This window comes from Microchirus variegatus (assembly GCF_963457635.1).
Source record: "Microchirus variegatus genome assembly, chromosome: 11".
Taxonomy (NCBI): Eukaryota; Metazoa; Chordata; class Actinopteri; order Pleuronectiformes; family Soleidae; genus Microchirus; species Microchirus variegatus.
The window spans coordinates 19791727-19809819 of record NC_139812.1 but is presented as its reverse complement, the minus strand read 5'-3'; the positions used below and the strand labels follow the sequence as shown (position 1 = coordinate 19809819).

Below are 18093 nucleotides of genomic sequence, written 5' to 3'. Positions count from 1 at the left end.
TTTAATTGTGTACAACCATGGTTCTCAAACTGTGGCACGTGTACCACCAGTGGTACGTGAGCTTCCTCTGGTGGTACTCTGGAAACAGCTGAAATACTGTTCTACTGTATAAACCAGGTTTCTGTGATTGGAGCTAAGAGATTTTTTTTGGTATAAAAAGTTTGAGAACCACTGTTGCACTGTTGTCTTTAAAATTCAAACTCCAGTCAGTTTTGCATAGTAACTGTGATTTTTATTGTCTCTGTACAAAATATACACATTTTAAATACGTAACGCGACCAGCTGAGGCTACCTAACTAGACAATCAGTACAACGGGTTAGTAGGTCTTCATTGTTTAGACACAGTACATGCGGGTATAGACAGGTTTTAATTGTGGTCAGGAATGGAAGTTTAAAAAGTGTTGGCAAGGAACAATCAGAGCCAAACCACTCACACACCAAAGAGAGAGAGAGGGAGGGGGAAAAAAAGTAAAAAAAATACTCAAAATAAATACTTTCATTCAGGCCCTATGCTGTGCTTTTAGAGAAATGGAGAGGTTGGTTAAGTGTAAAGGTGCTGATAACAGGAAATTATTGCTATTCTGTGTAATCAAAGACACTACAGCCTATTGATGTACAGCTCGAGTGCCTCTGGAACTACCACCATCTTTGATTTAAGAGTATTATAGTGTGAAAAGGGGCAAATAAATGTTCTCATTTATGCCAGGATTATGCTGGAATGTGACTGTTGTGGAAAGATCGCTGAACACAAAATACGTCCTTTCGTCTCCGATTGCCCCTTGCCTCACTTACTACGCAGCATCCCCCCCTCTCTCTTCACCCACGAATGGGCTATACTGTATGTCTTAACATAAGAGTAACTTTGTATACCTCTTAAATCTCCTCTTTGGTGTTACAGAGAGAAGGAGAATAAGGAATAGTAGGACAGGTATTTATATATATAAAAAAAAAAAGAACTCCTCTCTCTCACTCAAGAACTAGAATACACCCACTTTTAATTTGAAAGGGTTTTTCTTGTCTTTTTTCAAAGTGGTAGAACCTGCTACGACCACGTGACATTTCCATGAAGTTCACAAATACAGTCTGCCCTCTAATGAGTTCTCCTTGAATGCCTATTGATAAGACTAGTACAAATGTGGTTTGCCAATCCCTGTGGTGAGAGAAGCGGAGAAAAAAAGAAGCATCTCATCGATCACAGTGCAAGCCCCACGTTGTACTGTCAAAATATGACACCAGTGGGATCGCTAGATAATGTACAACAGTCAATAGACGCCTACTGCTAAACCTGTAATAGTTTGGAGGGGCCGGAAAATAATCTATCAGAATTCAATGAATGGAGGGAGGGGGGGGGGGTAGATTCTTTCATCGGTAAGACGGATGACATCTCTTCTGTTACACATGCGCGCGCACACACACACACACGTACACAAAGGGTGAGGCACCTGTGAATGACCAGGAAAGACAGCAGACAGACAAGCAGACTTTGGAGTATCTCTGTAAATACATAATTGGATATTAGTGACATCATCATGCGATACTGAAATCGATCCCCTTGTAAAACCCGATCCCTTGGATTTCCAATTAGTCAAAGTCGTGTGTTCTCAGGAAGTGTCTCTTTGTGCCTGTTGTCCACTAGATGGTGGTAGATTCGCTTCTATCCTCCTAACCGGTGCCGTCTCCTGGGAGATGTGGAACCACATGCACACAAGCGGGCCCAGATTCATGAAATCGAATCTCAGCCGTCACTGGGAAAAGTGTTCTTATAGGTCAAGGTTTGGATACAACTGGTTCCCTGTGGAGTTCAGCCATTACAGGCTGTGATAGTTCCTCCGGTGGTAATAGTAATAAATAAATAATTAAAACAGGTGGGGTGGGGGGGGGGGGGTTTGATCCGGGGGTGTGAGAGTGCCGGTGAGCCTGCTGCTTCCCTCCTTTCTTTGTGTCTCTGGGGGTAAATCTAAGGTTCTGCATGACGAGGAGAAATGCCACCGGGGTCCAGGAAGAAAGGGAGAACCTCTCCGAGCCGTCAGGACTCGCAGCTCTCATCATCAGACGCACAAGCACAGGCTTGCAAGTCAGGAAACAGCCAAACAGACACTCAATCACGAATGTGTCAACTCTGATTCAAACACACGCACGCACACACACATACATACATACACACACAATCCCCTTCTTGGTGCCGGGTCCAGATTCTTAGATGACGTTGTCAAACAGCTGCATGGACTGCATGATGTTCTCATCCTAGAGAGAGAGAGGAGAAGATGTGACATGTGTCCTTGTATCCCACCCCAACAATTCCCGCGGGAAACTCATTTTCAGTTTTCAATGGCCCTTACCTTTTTGCAAGACTCAATGAATTCATCTATGGTGACCACTCCGTCTTTATTCCTGTCCATTTTCTGAAAAGAATTCAAAGCAGCCAAAAATGTACTCGCTGAAAACACAACTACTGCATGTGCAAGAATATTGCTGTCATTATAGATTGCAGTTTTAAAAAGATCCTAAAATGAAGGGGTGAGGAGATAAACCTGGAAGAAGCTATCCACGTGATCTTTCGGGGCATCGTCCTGCATTGTTGGGTATGTGTAATTCCCCATCATGTCATAGATGGACCTCATGATGTCCAACATCTCCTGCAGAGTCAAGCACAGGACAAAGGAAGAAAGTGTTAGTTTTCAAGTACAAAATGAGGCACAGGCTGCTTTAATTTAATTTTATTACATTTATTTTGACAGTAAAAGGCTGTACATGCACTGGTCAGTTTATTAGGTACACTGAGTACCTATTTTAATTCAAGATTTGTCATGTTAAAAGATGGTCCTCTGCACACCTTGGCTGTTTCAAGTGATTATTTGAGATACTGTTGCTTTTTTAAAGCGGACCTAGACCGGAAGTCCCAATTAACGCTGTTTTTAGTGTGTATCTGTGTCATTACCTTGTTTAAGAAGCCCTGAAGTTTCGAAACAAACAGTTCAGCCATTGCTGAGAACGCTGTGTTTTATTGTAATCTCGGGCTCAGCGAGATCTCTGAAAAAACCCGGTCCGGTTACGTAAACAGCGGTTCTCCTGAACAGCAGATCGTCCTGGTCCGGGCACTAGTCCGGGCACATCCGGTTGCGTACATTGAACCGCAGAAGAAGAATAATGTCCGTTGTGGAGGTGTTTCACGAGCGACAGTGTCTTCTGACTCTGGGTCAAAGTCATAAAAGGGACTGAGGCGGGGAGTCGTAAAGAAGCTATTTTTAAACATTGTTTTAAAACACTGTTTTGATAATGAGTAGCAGTGCATCCACCGTTCCAGAGGGGGGAGCTGTGCTTCTGAGAGCTGGTGTGCTAAATATCTCACTTCCGGGTATTGGCCAATCACAAGACATTTTGGAAGGCTCTACGCTGGCTGGCCAATCACAACACAGTCTGAAACACCGTGGCTGAGGACAGCGTCAGTAAGGAGAGATTTCTATCGGCTCGTTTACAGCAACTAGGAGGTTTTTGACCATACAAACAAGTTCATGTATGTAAGTAGACCACATGGCTGGTGCAGAAATTTCAAAATAAAACTTTGCATATTCAGTGATCCCAGAGGACAGTTTCTACTTACGTAATAAGACGTTGATAAAACCCTAAATGAGGACATTTCTTCATTGTCCTCAGTAAGTGCAGTGTGATGTGTGTGTGCATGTGTGTGCGTGTGTGTGTTACCTCTTTGGTGATACAGCCATCCTTGTTCAGGTCATAGAGGTTGAACGCCCAGTTTAGCCGGTCATTAATTGTTCCTCTCAAAATGATGGACAGGCCAAATACAAAGTCCTGGAATAGAGAGAGAGACACGGGGGAGAGAGAGAACAATGGCACTGTGTTTGGTTTTACTTTAATTTTGAAACACGCTTTTTTTTAAAAATAACTCCAATCTTCATCACAACGCTAATCTCTGTGGGCAGGAGTTTTGAAGGAATACAGAAATTTCACTGCAGCACATACTTGGGACACAAGAGCCAAGCTCACCTCAAAACTAACGGAGCCATTCTTGTTAGTGTCAAAGGCTTCAAACAGGAAATGTGCATACATACTTGAATCTGCAAGGAAAGAGACTCACTGTAAATAACCTGCACCAAAATCTACGAAGAACCAAGTTTAACAGCAAGATAAATACAGCCTCGCTGTGCAAAATAATTGTGGTTCAATAACGCATCACAGAATGAAAAATGGCCTTTTTTTTTTTGCAGTGCACTCACCGTTCAGCAGAACACATTTATAACGTGCTAAGTGCGTTAGTTGCAGTGCGGTGACAAAACGAGCTACACGCGCACTTCTACGGAATCAAATGAAGGACAAAATTTATTCATGCTTTCATTGTAAACGAGCAGAGCTGCAGATTCCTCGGTGACGACTCACCTCCCTGAGGAAAGAACTGGGAGTAAATGTTCTTAAAGTTCTCCTCGTTCACCACGCCGCTCGGACACTCCTGGGATAACAGACGTGGAGATGAAGGAAACCCCCATTACTTTCCACAGCACTGATTACACATAAGACAGCATGGTAACTTAACGTGAATAATGATTACACGTGTGTGTCTATTTCACGTCAGCCAGACCTACATTTTTGAAGCCCCGGTAAAGGACTTGCAGCTCCTTCTTGGTGAACTTAGTCTGCTCCTGCAGTTTGTCCATGCTCTCTGGGCGATGGCACACGGTGGACAACTCGAAATCATCTTCCACGCTGTCTGTGTGAGGGAGAGACCGGCGTTAAGTTAGCATTTATCATCGCTCACACCCACTCAAAACCGCTCAGGTTACGGCCCTGACGGGACCGACTTATTTTACCGAAGCCATCAAACTGACGATGAGCGAAGTTTTATATGTAATACATAGAGCAATAAAAACATATTACTTTTTTTACTGTAATCACTGACAAAAAAGAGTGACATAAGAGTGATTTTCTATGTATAACCTCGGGATGTGCGATACCACTATTTTCCCTTTCGAACCAATACCAGGTGATACCAAGGCTAGTATCCCGATACCGATACTAGATACTAGATGTCCTACATGTGTATATGAAAATGATGACTTTTACAATGAAAACTTGTGAATGTGATTATGAAACATGTATTTCATACCTCTGTATAAGAATTTAACACGCTGCCAAATATCAGACATTGTTTTCTCTTTAATCAGAGCAGTTAAAGGTGCCATATGTAAGAATGTGGCCAAAAACGGTTACTACATTCAAATTCAAAATACCGAGGTCTTTTAGGTTTCGTTTTCTAACGTAACTGGCAACCCGTGGTTGCTCTGCGGCTGAGACTCTACTAACTGCAATGATTGGTAGACGGCGGTAGGTGGCGCCACATGCCTAAACAGATTTCAAAACTATAAACATGATTTGCAGTCTGCTAAATATTTTTTTTAATGCAAATATTTTGTCTGTACTGTTGTTGTTGGTGAGTTCAGTTTGTTATATGAACATTATTCCTGAGTCTCTGTGACATATTAGGAGGATTTTATGAACAGTTGCTTTAGATTTATTACATAACGCACCTTTAAAGATAATCTAAGACAATATAATTCTTTTGGACCAGACAGCGTGGTCTTCAGATTATATAACCTGACCGACAACAAAGGTCACATTCTACATTGTCTCTCATTTCCCAGAATGTTGACATGATCCCCCTTGAGTCCGTTTCTTCTCTGGCTCACTAACTCTCCTACCTTGGAAAATGTGTGGAGATTTGGGGTATTACCACAATACCTGAGACACTTTGAGCACAAATCACAGGTCGCTTCATTCGAGCTTACTGCTGTGAAATGTGTCCAGACGATGCTCCTCTTTCTCTCTGCCATCCTGTGCTTGTTTCCTACCGCTGCCTCTGACTGACTGATGGACGGCTGCTGGCGTGTGTGGGTTGTGAGGTGCGAGCTGCCGAGCGTGGCCAAGTCAGACAGGAAGTGGAAGCCGGAAGGAAAAGTAGTTCCATATCTGACACAAATATTGACCACAGTTTTTACTTCTATAAAACTGATTAGAGAGTCTGTGTCATAAAAGTATTAATATTTCTTGCAAAAGTGGACTTGGAATTGATATTTTGATGTAAAGATCGATTCTAAAAAACATACCCCCCAGATCGGAAGTATCGATATTCGCGGATCGATACGCACATCCCTAGTATAATCATCCATCAGGCTAAGAAATGTCCACACATCTGAGTTCCAGCACAAGCTATTTTATATTCAGATGGCAAATCACGGTGTGTAAAAGCTCTATAAAATGTCTGAAGTGACAAGTCCAAGCATTGTGCAGACACTGGAGGAGTCCTGTCCCGAGGAATTGAGAAAAGAGGTTTAACATTAATAATAAAAATGGTACTCTAAGAAGAGCAAGGGCCACTAAGAGATGATACTCATCGCATTCTAAGAACATCTGTTTCTCCAAAACCTAATCTCACAGCCTTCATGTCATACGTTATAGCTTCTCACACCCTTTAGATCCATCTCATATTAACTTCTCACACACGATAACCCAATATGTTTGGTTTTTTTTTAAATCACAAACATAACAACACCAGCCTGACCCACAGAAACACCAGCGGTTCAGAGCTTGCGGGGGCCGAGTGCATCTACGTGGGTTCGTGACGCGTACGCGTACGTGCGCTGAACGCTCCAGCAGACGCGTGCACTCAACGGCGTCCACACAAGTGTCACTGAAAGAGAGAAGATATCAGGTGTAGAGAGTGAAGGAGCACTTGCTTTGACTGATTGAGGGGGTGGCCGGCGGTTTGCAGCACGGCAGCAACTTGAGGAATCGCTGCTTTATGGTTTTTTTGCTTTGGCTGGTGGAAGGATTACCTGCAATCGCCAACCATAGCACAAAGGTTAGACACACACACAACCAGTTTGAGTCGTACACACACACACACACACACACACACACACACACACACACACACACACACACACACACACATTCTTGTACTTGCTGCATACTGAGGACCAGCATTTCCACTTTATAAATCAACACAATTACAAATATCTACTTCATGAATGACATCTATATAGAACTACTGGTTGCAGTACCTTAAAATGTACTGCAGGTGGAGCCCTAGAGCAAAAAGGGCTGGAAAACTGTTTCGATTTTTTTTTTTTTTTTTCTGGGTCAAATTTTTTTACAAAAATATCATACTAAGACCAAAATGAAAAAAAAAATTTGACCAAATATTTTTGGTCCAAAATTTGACAGAAACGTCCTACTATACTATGTCATCCAAAATTTGAAAAAAAGAAAAAAAAAAAGAGGAAATTTTGACCCAAAATTTGAAAAAAATGTTGCTCCAAAATTTGACAAAAAAAATTTGGTCCAAAATTTGACAAAAAAAATTTGGTCCAAAATTTTACCCAAAATTGTTGGTCCAAAATTTTACCCAAAATTTTTGGTCCAAAATTTGATTATTTTTTTTTTGACAAATTGAGTATAGCATGTTATAGCAACCTAAGGAAGTTATTTCAATGAAAACAAAGTGAGGACCGTCCAAAATGTCCTCACTCTGTAAAAATGACCTCACTTTGTTGGTTAAAAACCCTCACTGGTCCTCAGTATGCCGCAAGTACAAGAGCACACACACACACACACACACACACACACACACACACACACACACACACACACACACACACACACACACACACACACACACACACACACACACACACACACACACACAAACACACACACATGCCCACATGCCTTCAAAACCAAAAAAAAAACATGCAACAGACCGAATCATGCCGTTTGGGCAAATTGGTAATTGCCTGCTGACCTGGTTTAGAAATGGGAGACCACAACAGTCGATATTAACACATAACCGCAGCACAGCATGAGCCCTGGAAACACAAAGTTTCCCCCACATCAGACTGGCCCTCGTGTTGCAGCACAGTCAGTAAACCAGAGCACAAGTCAAATATCAACAGTTGGAATTTTCAATCTGCTGAAACAAGAACATCGTTTCACTTCCCCCCCGGTATTTTTATATGTATTCATATTTGACAAATACCCCCCGCGACCGAGCCCAGCGCGCCTAACATCACAGCGCAAGATGAGCTTCACGATGCCTGTTGTTGTTTACAGAACAATAATGAAAAGCATTCAGGAGAAGTAAAACACACAACACACAACCACGGACCCACATACTCACTCCTGCCTCTTAGTTTCCATGGGAACAGTCCCCTCAACCCCTTTCAGCAGGACCCCAGCGGTCTGAGGGATGAAGGCCATGACCACGTGAAAACCAATACAACCACGGTACCTCCACTCACAATCATGTGTCTCCGCGCCGTGGAGCCTCAGGGACTCGGCCCTCCTGACCTCACAGGCTCTGGCGTCATTTAGAGCCAGAACACGCTGAACACATTGTCCAATAGATCCAGATTAATACATCCAGCTGCTAAGCAGAGGTCCAGGCTCCAGCCTCAGGGTCTCGCTCTCTCTCTCTCTGTGTGTTTGGACATTATCATTTATTCTTCCATTAGGTCCCATAACAGCTGATCAAATAATAAATGAAAAATACTTTGACCATCAGTCAAAGGTGCAAAACGTTAATCTGATTAATATAAGTAAGACACGGGAGACTAATTACGTAATTAGTAATGCCATAACTCCATCTGGAGGAAAAAGGGCGGATTTGAAACAAAAAAAAACAAAAAAAAACAACCCTCCAGAGCAGCTACTAAATTACCCTGAAGTGAAATTGAGTTAATAATTTATTTATGTTGATAATTATTTATTTCAGAGATTCATTGGTATTCATGGTTTTGCTCAACACACAAAGAAACGGCAAATATTTTTGGATTGCAAGTGTGAGCTGCAGAAGTAGCAACCAAAAACCAAAACACTCCTAACATTTTAAACACTGTACAGACACAATATATACTGTATTTATATATATATGAATAACCATACGTCCCACCAGTATTTAAGGTAAATGTAATGGGTGTATTACAGGGCTATTCAACTAAAATATCCGGAGAGCCAGCTTTTCTGAAGGCTGTCCAGCCAGTGGGCCGGTCAACCCCTGTACTACTATTTCATGTTGCATGTACAGTAAAGGGATACAAATAGATACACAATGTTATACATTATTTAGCACTTATTTATTGAAATAGCTGCTAGTTTTGTGCAAAAAAGGTAAGTAACAAAACCACCAACAGTCAGGTACAATGCAATTTGCGTATAGTGCAAAAAGGTTACAGTTACAGTACCACCTACATTTTGGGTGGTACAGTCACAATCTGTGTGTTTGGACATTATCATGTCAACAAAATTAGAGGTAACAATATAAACAACATTAAGGTGCGATGGCCACAATAGGCTATTTTTGCAGAAATATAAGTAACAGTACCAATAATATTCAACTACAACTGCTACAGTTGGCTCGTAGTGCAAAATATTCTGGTACATACGTACGCTGCGTACAATTACAGCTGTGCTAGTATTTGCCAAAAAGGTGTCGCAAAGTGCCAGAAATAGGCAACACTATATATTTTTGGTGTTTTTTTAATAATACATTCAATATTTATGGGTTAATGGGCCGCGGGCCGGTCCAAATTGCATATCCATGATGATATGTCACAGAATTTCAAAGTGCTTTGATGTGGAATTACATATATACTTCGCAATAAAGAAATATTTATAGCAAAATCACTTAGATTTAGTTACCTTAGTAACACGTGGTCAACCGTAAAACACTGAACAAGGAGGTTGTGGGCCATGATTTCACATGATATTAATCTACCCTAAACCCAACCAGAGACCAATCAGTAAAGAGGTAATGAAAACCAACTATAGTCAAGACTGAACAAAGCAGGACGAAGCCTTCCATCATCATGGTAACTCAAGATAAAGAAACACATCATTATTAATATAAGACCAAGTAAAAATTACCAAAATAAAAATAAAACTACTTGGAAACATTCAAGTGTAGTTAAATGTCAATTTAATGAACTTGTGTAATGAGTGTGGATGAGGGTCACACTGTGGTCAGTGAGTATGTTTGGAGGCGACGTGGCGAGTCATCACAAACTTGACAACTCTAACTAAATATAATGTAATGTGCTGATTGTTCTGAAAGGCTTGTAAAGAGGTGGGTAAAAAAACAAAAACAACAACGATGTGCACTGGAACACGGTGCTGGAAATACTTGAAAGAACCGTCAATGCTTGTTTTTCACCTTCTGCCTCTCCCTCCCCCTCTTTCTCTTTCTCTCAAGTCTCTCCATCTGAACTTGTTTTCTTCTCTTTATTTATGTCTTTTGTTGGTGATGAAATGTCTTGCTTGTTGTGATGTGCTTGAGTAATGTGCACCGGGCTGCCTGTCTCAGAGCAAGTCCCCCTTGGAATGGAGATATTTCATCTCAGAGGGAATAACCTGGTTTTAAATAAGCACAAGCCCACGAGCTCATCTCTTTAAGGACCCTCTATTTGATAAAAGCATGCCCTCAAATAATCCGTCCATCTGTTTTCTATTAATACTAAGCTCTGACTGCTTCGAGTTGACTAATAAAATAGAAATAAGACAGATGTATAGTGCTTAATAAGGCAGGTGTACCTCACAATAATTGAATACCTTTTGCTGAAAACAAGCATATGTTACTGTGTTCTCTGTGTTGTTCAAGTAACTTACAATCAATTTGTTCTCAAGCCCTTGAAGTAAAATGTTGTGTTTTTTTTGGAGTGTTACTGACAATGAGACCAGAAATTCTTTCATTTTGCCCTGAGTAGTTGGAAGAGTAAAATCTGTCTATTTCTCATTAGACAGAGGAGGGGAAAAAAAAGAAAAAAAGAATCCACTCTGTATTCATCAGCTATTGTGCCGCGTTATGACACTCTTATCCAATGTTTGTGCAATTAGAGTTCAAGAGATTTCCCCAGGGCACCCTGACAAACCATCACAACTCAACAACATTCAAAGCAGCTTTGATTTCTATCGTGATGGCAACAAATGTTTGGCAAACTTTTTAACCACAAAGAACCAAATGAATCCCTCAACCGAAGTGAAAGCAATCAATATGCATAGTTACAGCTCAGAGCTGACCCTATCAGCTGTGGTCACAGACTCTCCGGACATAAGAGTGAATTTCATAAATATAAATAAATATCAGGCATCAACTGAGAACTTCCTGCTGCTGCAGTTGGTTCTTTAATTGTCTGTGTTCTGAAATGAGGCCTGGCACTATGATCTATAGTCCTTCATCTCTTCCTGTTGTCAACGGTGCCCCAGATATTTAAAAATTGCATTTCCATAAAGTTGAAAGACTCACAGGAGACAAAGGAAACTAAAAAAGAACAACTCAATTTGAATGGAGGCCTACGGTAAAATAAGCCTACTTCCCATTTGATTTATAACATGAGTTACAGTTACAGAGTTGATCTTTATTGCTAGTCTCCAGTTTGATTGACGGCTGGGGTCGTCCATTAGGTGCCTGGTTACAGGTAAACATGTGAAACTTCCATTTCCAACACCTCAAAATGGGAGATCAGATTCTTTTTGGTGATTTCATGACCAGCAGTTTGTCCTCACACAGACACTGGCTCTATGGCTTTGAATTTAAACACAGAAGTTATGGAATGCAGTTCATATGAACACACTGATGTTTGCTTTCTGTGTGTGTGTTCTTGTCTTCTGATTGGCTGGAGCCAAATAGCCAATCATGGGGATCTCTGTCATTAACATGATGGCAATGCAGATTCACAATGCTGAATGGAGCATAAAGAAGCTGGTGAGGCTCCTGGTCTGTGCCACTGGAAGTTCATAATAAGTTCAATATTGACAAACGAAGACTATATTTGTATGCATCACGTGTTTCAGATATGTTTTTTTTCCCCTTCACATACAAGTTTAGAAGTTGTGAGTCTCCTAAAATGCAGCAACACGAGCATTTCAGTGTCAGACAAAACATTACATTTACAGACAGAGACACACACACACACAGGACTATAAACATAATAGACCATTTAGCCCTTAATGACACATTAGACACACACACACACACAAATGTAGATAGCCTGTATACCAGCTGCGTGTTCCTCCCCTAATGTCCCTCTCACCAGAGTCACCATCACTCAGTGCCTCTCCATTGCCTCCACACCGTTTCTCTTACCTGTCACAGAAATGTCGATAAGCCCCAGAAAGTGCATCAGTTTGAGGGAGCTGCAGACCACCAGCAGGATGCCCACAGTCTGCAGCCCCTCCACTTCCCACTTCTCCTGGAAGAACAGATGCATCCTTTCCCTGCTTCCTCTCCCCGTTTCTGTCCACAAAGATCTTTCTCTTGCCCGGGGGCAACCACGTTAGCCCCCCTCCCCTCCAGCTCCAAACAGGAATACGCCGTCTTTCGTCGCTCCGGTCTCTCCTCTCAGTCTCCCTCTATGTGCCGGCATTCGCCCATCCTAACTCAGCAGACACCCCACCCCGCTTTTCTTCACTGAAGGTAGATTGTTATTCCTCTCATTTCTTCACCCAGAGAGGTAAGTACGTGACGGCAGAAATGTCGACTCGCTGCTCCACCCCCCGTCACCCTCAAGGCTGTAATAGGTTGTTTAAGTTCCAGGTGAAGTTTGGACACTTCACTGTGTATGCTCCAGCAGCTCTGATGACGTTTTCTTACTCTCTCTCTCTCTGCTTTTGAGGCTATTGCCTCTTAAACGCCTCTATTTTCTCCGTGCCTGTCCTCCCTCTTCCTCTTCTCTTCACCATACCTCCATCAGTATCCTCCCCCCTGTGTCCCTCCCCATACTTAATTGGGTCAGTGATGGGACTGAATGAAGGGAGGTAAGATGAGAGAGATGAGAAATGGAAGTCGGGGAGGGAGGAGGAGAAAAGGGGAAACATATTAAAGACTTTTAATTAGGAGGTAAATTGGGGGATAGAGAGAGGGAGATGGAAAAAGGAGGAGCATGATTTAATGGATAGATGGGTGGAAAGGGGGGAAATAACAGCAACCAGGGGAGTCGCAGGAACTGAATAATGGACAAAATTAAGAGGAAAAGATTTGTGGATGGGAGGAGCGACACTGGGACACAAGAGCACAGATGTGACAGTCTCCCTGAGCATAAAGTCCACACATAAACAGGCACAGCCTGAAGGTGAAATATGGCTATGTGTATATATATATTCAGATTAGTGCAACCCAGTGCAGATGGCATTTTTTTTTTTTTAGATTTAGATGGGATGGACTGATGTCACATCTGGCACATTAACTTTCTACCACAGACAGCAAAGCCAAAATGTATAATTATCGTGACGATCCTCTGTGCTCAACACGTGTTTTGTTTTTGAAATGTGACATGGAGAAGTGCTATCATTAGGGGTTTGAGCCTTTAACCGTAGGGATTTAGTTAAAAAAAACAAAGCCAAAAAGATGTTTATGCCTCTTAATTTTAATTGTTTACAGTCTGTGAACATATACTTAGTTTAGTTTGGTGTGGATGTTTGGAAACATGCAGTTTTGACAAGATCACATTCAGAGACAATGTCATGAAGAATTTGTGAGAGAGAGTGTGCTTTGTTTCCGTCCTCTGATGTAGCACAACAAAAACAAAAACTGAAGGACAAAGTATTTGTCAGTGTGGTGTAATGAAACATCACATTTTGCCCACGAGATTAGCGCTAGTGCTGGTTAGAGTTAGTTAAGAAACGACTGTTTCTGCGAGCTATTCATGGTGCAACAGGCAACAGTTTATTACTAACCTGTGTATTTGTATGTGTATATGTGCCTGATAATCGTATTAAACCACCTTTGGTCTGTATTTATACCAGGTTTTCTAGTTTTGGTGACAACTCAAATATGCTTTACACCCATGGTTTGCAATCTGTGGTACGTGTAACACAAGTGGTAGGCAAGGCTCCTCTGGTGGTAAATCTGAAATACTGGTCTACTGTGTATACGAGGGTACGCGATCGAGAGCTCAATGTCTTCTCTAAAGGTGCGTTATGTAATAAATCTAAAGCAACTGGCCATAAAATCCTCCTAATATGTCACAGAGACTCAGGAATAATGTTCATATAACAAACTGAACTCACCAACATCAACAGTACAGCCAAAATATTTGCATTAAAAAATGTATTTTACAGACTGCAAATCATGTGGCATGTGGCGCCACCTACTGCCGTCTACCAATCATTGCAGTCAGCAGAGTCTCAGCTGCCGAGCAACCATGGGTTGCCGGTTACGTTAGAAAACGAAACCTAAAAGACCTTGGTATTTTGCAATTGAATGTAGTAACCGTTTTTGGCCACATTCTTACATATGGCACCTTTAAAGGGTTTGAGAACCACTGCTTTATACTAAAGTTTTGCCATTTAAACACTCGTTCATAATATAGTGTCATCTCCACATGCAGTGCTTTTTCTCACACCTATCCATTCACATTTCTAATCTATGTGCTGAAGTTAAAACTGTTGAGCGTAATGTTTGAAAATACAAAATAATGTTACATTCAGACCGACGTCTAATGAGTTTACGATCAATGCTAATTAGGCCATTTCATCTCCACACACAACCTTTCCAGCACTTCTCAATATACCGGTGTTTACATCTCGTGCTGCACACAGGAAGTGATTAATTGTATGTCAACACGGATAGAGGCAACAGCAACAGCAACAGCAGCAGCAGCAGCAGCACAATTGTACTGGAAAAGCTTGAGAGTTTCAATGAGTATGACTGAAAACATAAAAAAGTGCCGAAACTGAAACGATTTGTAAGCAAATTGCGGCGCGCTTCAAAAAACCCCGTCGTTCAGCAGTTTGATGGGATTAATTGTTCTTGGCACCACTTGCCCTCGCCCTGTGCTGCCGCTGAAAACACACACAACCTCGGCCAGTCAGGTCTGATAGTATTGCACTTTACAACCTTGACAAAGACTCTCCCCAGTGTGAACATGTGGAAACCAGCAGCGAGTAGCATCCTCCTCACTATCTTCTCACGTCAGACGACGTTCTGAGGGCCCTTCAAGGATATAATAAAACAAAGGTTCATGGCCACTGGTGTCACAGAGTGTACTGATGAGGATGTCGCCTTTTTAAACCCAAACCATACAGTAGATGCACTGATGTAACACACTTGATCATCAACTTGTATCTGGTCTCTCTCTTCTGTCTCTACCTCACATCCTTCTTTTCACTTTCTCTTCTCCCTTTCTGTCCCCATTTTTCCCTTTCACCCCAACCGGTCGAGGCAGATGCTGCACATTTTTTGACATATTTCCGTTTTTGACATCCTTCGACTGTGTTTGTGTGAACTGTTGTGGCTTCTCTTCTCTCTAATATATAATATAATAGATACCATGTACAGTGCCTTGAGATAATGTAAGTCAGGGGTTTTCACCGAGGGCCACATCAGCATAATGGTTACCCTCAAAGGGCCAGATGTAACTGTCGTACAGAATTAATGTAACTAAATGTAGCCAAATATAATAGTTAAAGTAAACTAAAGGTAACTACTCCGTAACATATTGATAAATAACTTTCTGTATTTATTACTTATTAAATTTCACTTGTCGCATGATGCATATACAATGATACACCGTGATCTGCGATCACTTTGCGGGTAACGCAAATCGCATTGTGGGAAATGTAGTTTATGGTCAACGCACGCTTTAAAAGCTACATGGACCTATTTTAACACAGATTTTTAAATACATAAAATGACGTGGCGGGCCACATATGGCCCCCCGGGGCCTTCAGTTTGACACATGTGATGTGTGTGTGTGATTTGGCGCAATACGAACACAACTGAATTGAATCTTCAAATCCAGTCCCAATCCAACCACCACTATGTGAGTGTATTAGTGTACCAGCCAGCCAGATATGAGTCACATTAGTAATAATAATGTCATGAAAAGTGTTTCCACTATCCATGAGTCATTCATTAATGTGGTGACAGAGGAACTTAGCTTTACTGTACAAAAACGAGGCCTCTAATGACTTCCTGCAGTGAGCTGCACTGATTCTTAATTTGTGATACACACAATACCGGAATGAGATTGGGACTCACTACTGGAAGAAATCAGAAAAGTAAAAAGTCATTTAATACAAAAAAATGTTTTCCTCCCCGCCAGAGGAACATATGTAAGTGTTTTTGTATAAATCAGTATTTGTCTGTGCTCTCCATGACTATTAAGAACCACTGTTACAAAAATCCAATTTTTCCAAACTGTCACCACTCAAAATACAGAAAATTCTTAGGTCAGGCTCATGGTCATTGTGAAAAGGAAAGAAAATGGGAAAGAAACAGTGGTCTCATGAATCACTGAGTCATCCAACCACAGCAAACTCTTTTTTTCCTCTGCAGACTCTGCTGCTTTTTAACAGCTACACCAACAGCTTGTGTGTTCACTCAGGAACCTGCCGAGACAATTTCTAGCCTTTCTTGACAAAAAGTATCGTCTCTCAATTTGGCGTAGGGAAAAGGAACTTGAAAGGAACTGCTCAGCTTTGAAAGCAGAAAGTGACACTGCTCGTCTTCAAAGTCCTCCGTCATCTTCGCAAGTCTTCTTCCCTCCGTGTCCAACTTTACCTTGTGTTGTCAAAATCTGGATGTGAGTGTTGCTCGCCGAAACAGACAACGGAGGAGATCAGGGAATGTTTAAAAATCCCGACCACTTCAGAGGCTTCACACTGTACGTTTTACATATGTATGTGTCTTTCCCGCAGTGCTGGGGAGCAGGTCGACTCAGCGATAGACAGAACAAAACCAGGATACAAAGTGGAGGGGATATGAGAACCTGGGTGGAGACAGAGAGGTCTACAGAGGGCTTGATGTGTCTGTGGTGTGATTAATGATTCTCAGAGTCAAAATGAGACCTAGAGCTACCATATCGCCTCAGGGAGCATGCATCTTAGAGCAGCCTTGTGAGACTAAATAACCTGCACTCAATCAGAAACAGACTTATGTTCTTTGGTACACAAGATGACAACAGCAATGATTTTTTTGAGGTCGCAGACCGAGTTCATGTTTGAAGTCAGAAAATAGACCATGGCCACTCAAGGTACGCAATCGATCACTGTCATTTAACGCGAGAGAGTCGACTTAAGACTAAAGACGCGAAATCATCGCAGATTATTTGGAGGAGGGCTTAATGATGATGAATCCTGAGATAAATTAGAGAAAAATTCGGATTTAAATATGAAGTACTTTGCCGCTCGTAGACATTTCTAATCTGCATCAAGCATTATATTATATTACTAGCATGAAACAAGCAACATAAATTTGTGAACGCGGTGATAAATTCAGCTCCATAAATCCTCAAACCCAGTTTGCAGTTGAATGAAAAGATGAAAGTGGGGAAGATTAAGGCTGGTCGGAGCTTTCTGTCACATCTCTCACCCAATGAATCACAGTATCTGGGATATAACATGATAGACATGTAAGATCGAGGCCACAGGAATAATGTATGAACTTACTTTTTCTAAATTTTTAGATTATACTGCACAGATTGAGTCAAAAATGACATGGCATCATGACATCTGTGAAACCACGATGTGCTCTCTCTTCAAAGTCGTTGGGAAACATCTTAATGATTTTAAAGCGGACCTAGACCGGAAGTCTAGTCCAATTAACGTTGTTTTTTAGCGTGTATCTGCGTCATAACCTTGTTTAAGAAGCCCTGAAGGTTCTAAACAAACAGTTCAGCCACTGCTGAGAACACTGTTGTAGTGTAATCTCGGGCTCAGCGAGATCTCTGAAAAAACCTGGTCCGGTTACGTAAAAACACCGGTTCTCTGGAACAGCAGATCATCCTGCTCTGGGCACTAGTCCGGGCACATCCGGTTGCGTACATTGAACCGCAGAAGAAGAATAACGTCCGTTGTGGAGGTGTTTCACGAGCGACAGTGTCTTCTGACTCCGGGTCAAAGTCATAAAAAGGACTGCGGCGGGGAGTCGTGAAGAAGATATTTTTAAACATTATTAAAACAATGTTTTGATAATGAGGAGCAGTGCATCCACCTTTCCAGAGGGGGGAGCTGCGCTTCTGAGAGCTGATGTGCTGAATAGTACTGGCCAATCACAAGACTCTGTCTTCTGGGTGTGAGAGTTCAGTCTGA

General features: G+C 41.7%; 1 protein-coding gene across 6 annotated transcripts in view; it reads right to left on the bottom strand.

Annotated features, from left to right (window-relative positions):
- Positions 1-2196: 2196 nt before the first annotated feature.
- LOC310934154 (A-type potassium channel modulatory protein KCNIP2-like) overlaps positions 2197-18093 on the bottom strand; it is a gene marked incomplete at both ends in the record, with an annotated part of 134078 nt that continues 118181 nt past the window's right edge. For 2 of the 6 annotated variants that reach the window (XM_083897814.1, XM_083897813.1), the window contains 8 exons: positions 2197-2244; positions 2340-2402; positions 2532-2636; positions 3703-3810; positions 4006-4076; positions 4396-4465; positions 4599-4719; positions 6743-6845. In XM_083897814.1, the coding sequence (XP_083753940.1) occupies positions 2197-2244; positions 2340-2402; positions 2532-2636; positions 3703-3810; positions 4006-4076; positions 4396-4465; positions 4599-4719; positions 6743-6845 (689 nt within the window). Of the gene's footprint in view, positions 2245-2339; positions 2403-2531; positions 2637-3702; positions 3811-4005; positions 4077-4395; positions 4466-4598; positions 4724-6742; positions 6846-12148; positions 12273-18093 lie in introns of those variants that run through there. The other 4 variants (XM_083897817.1, XM_083897816.1, XM_083897812.1 and 1 more) reach the window with 3 other exon arrangements.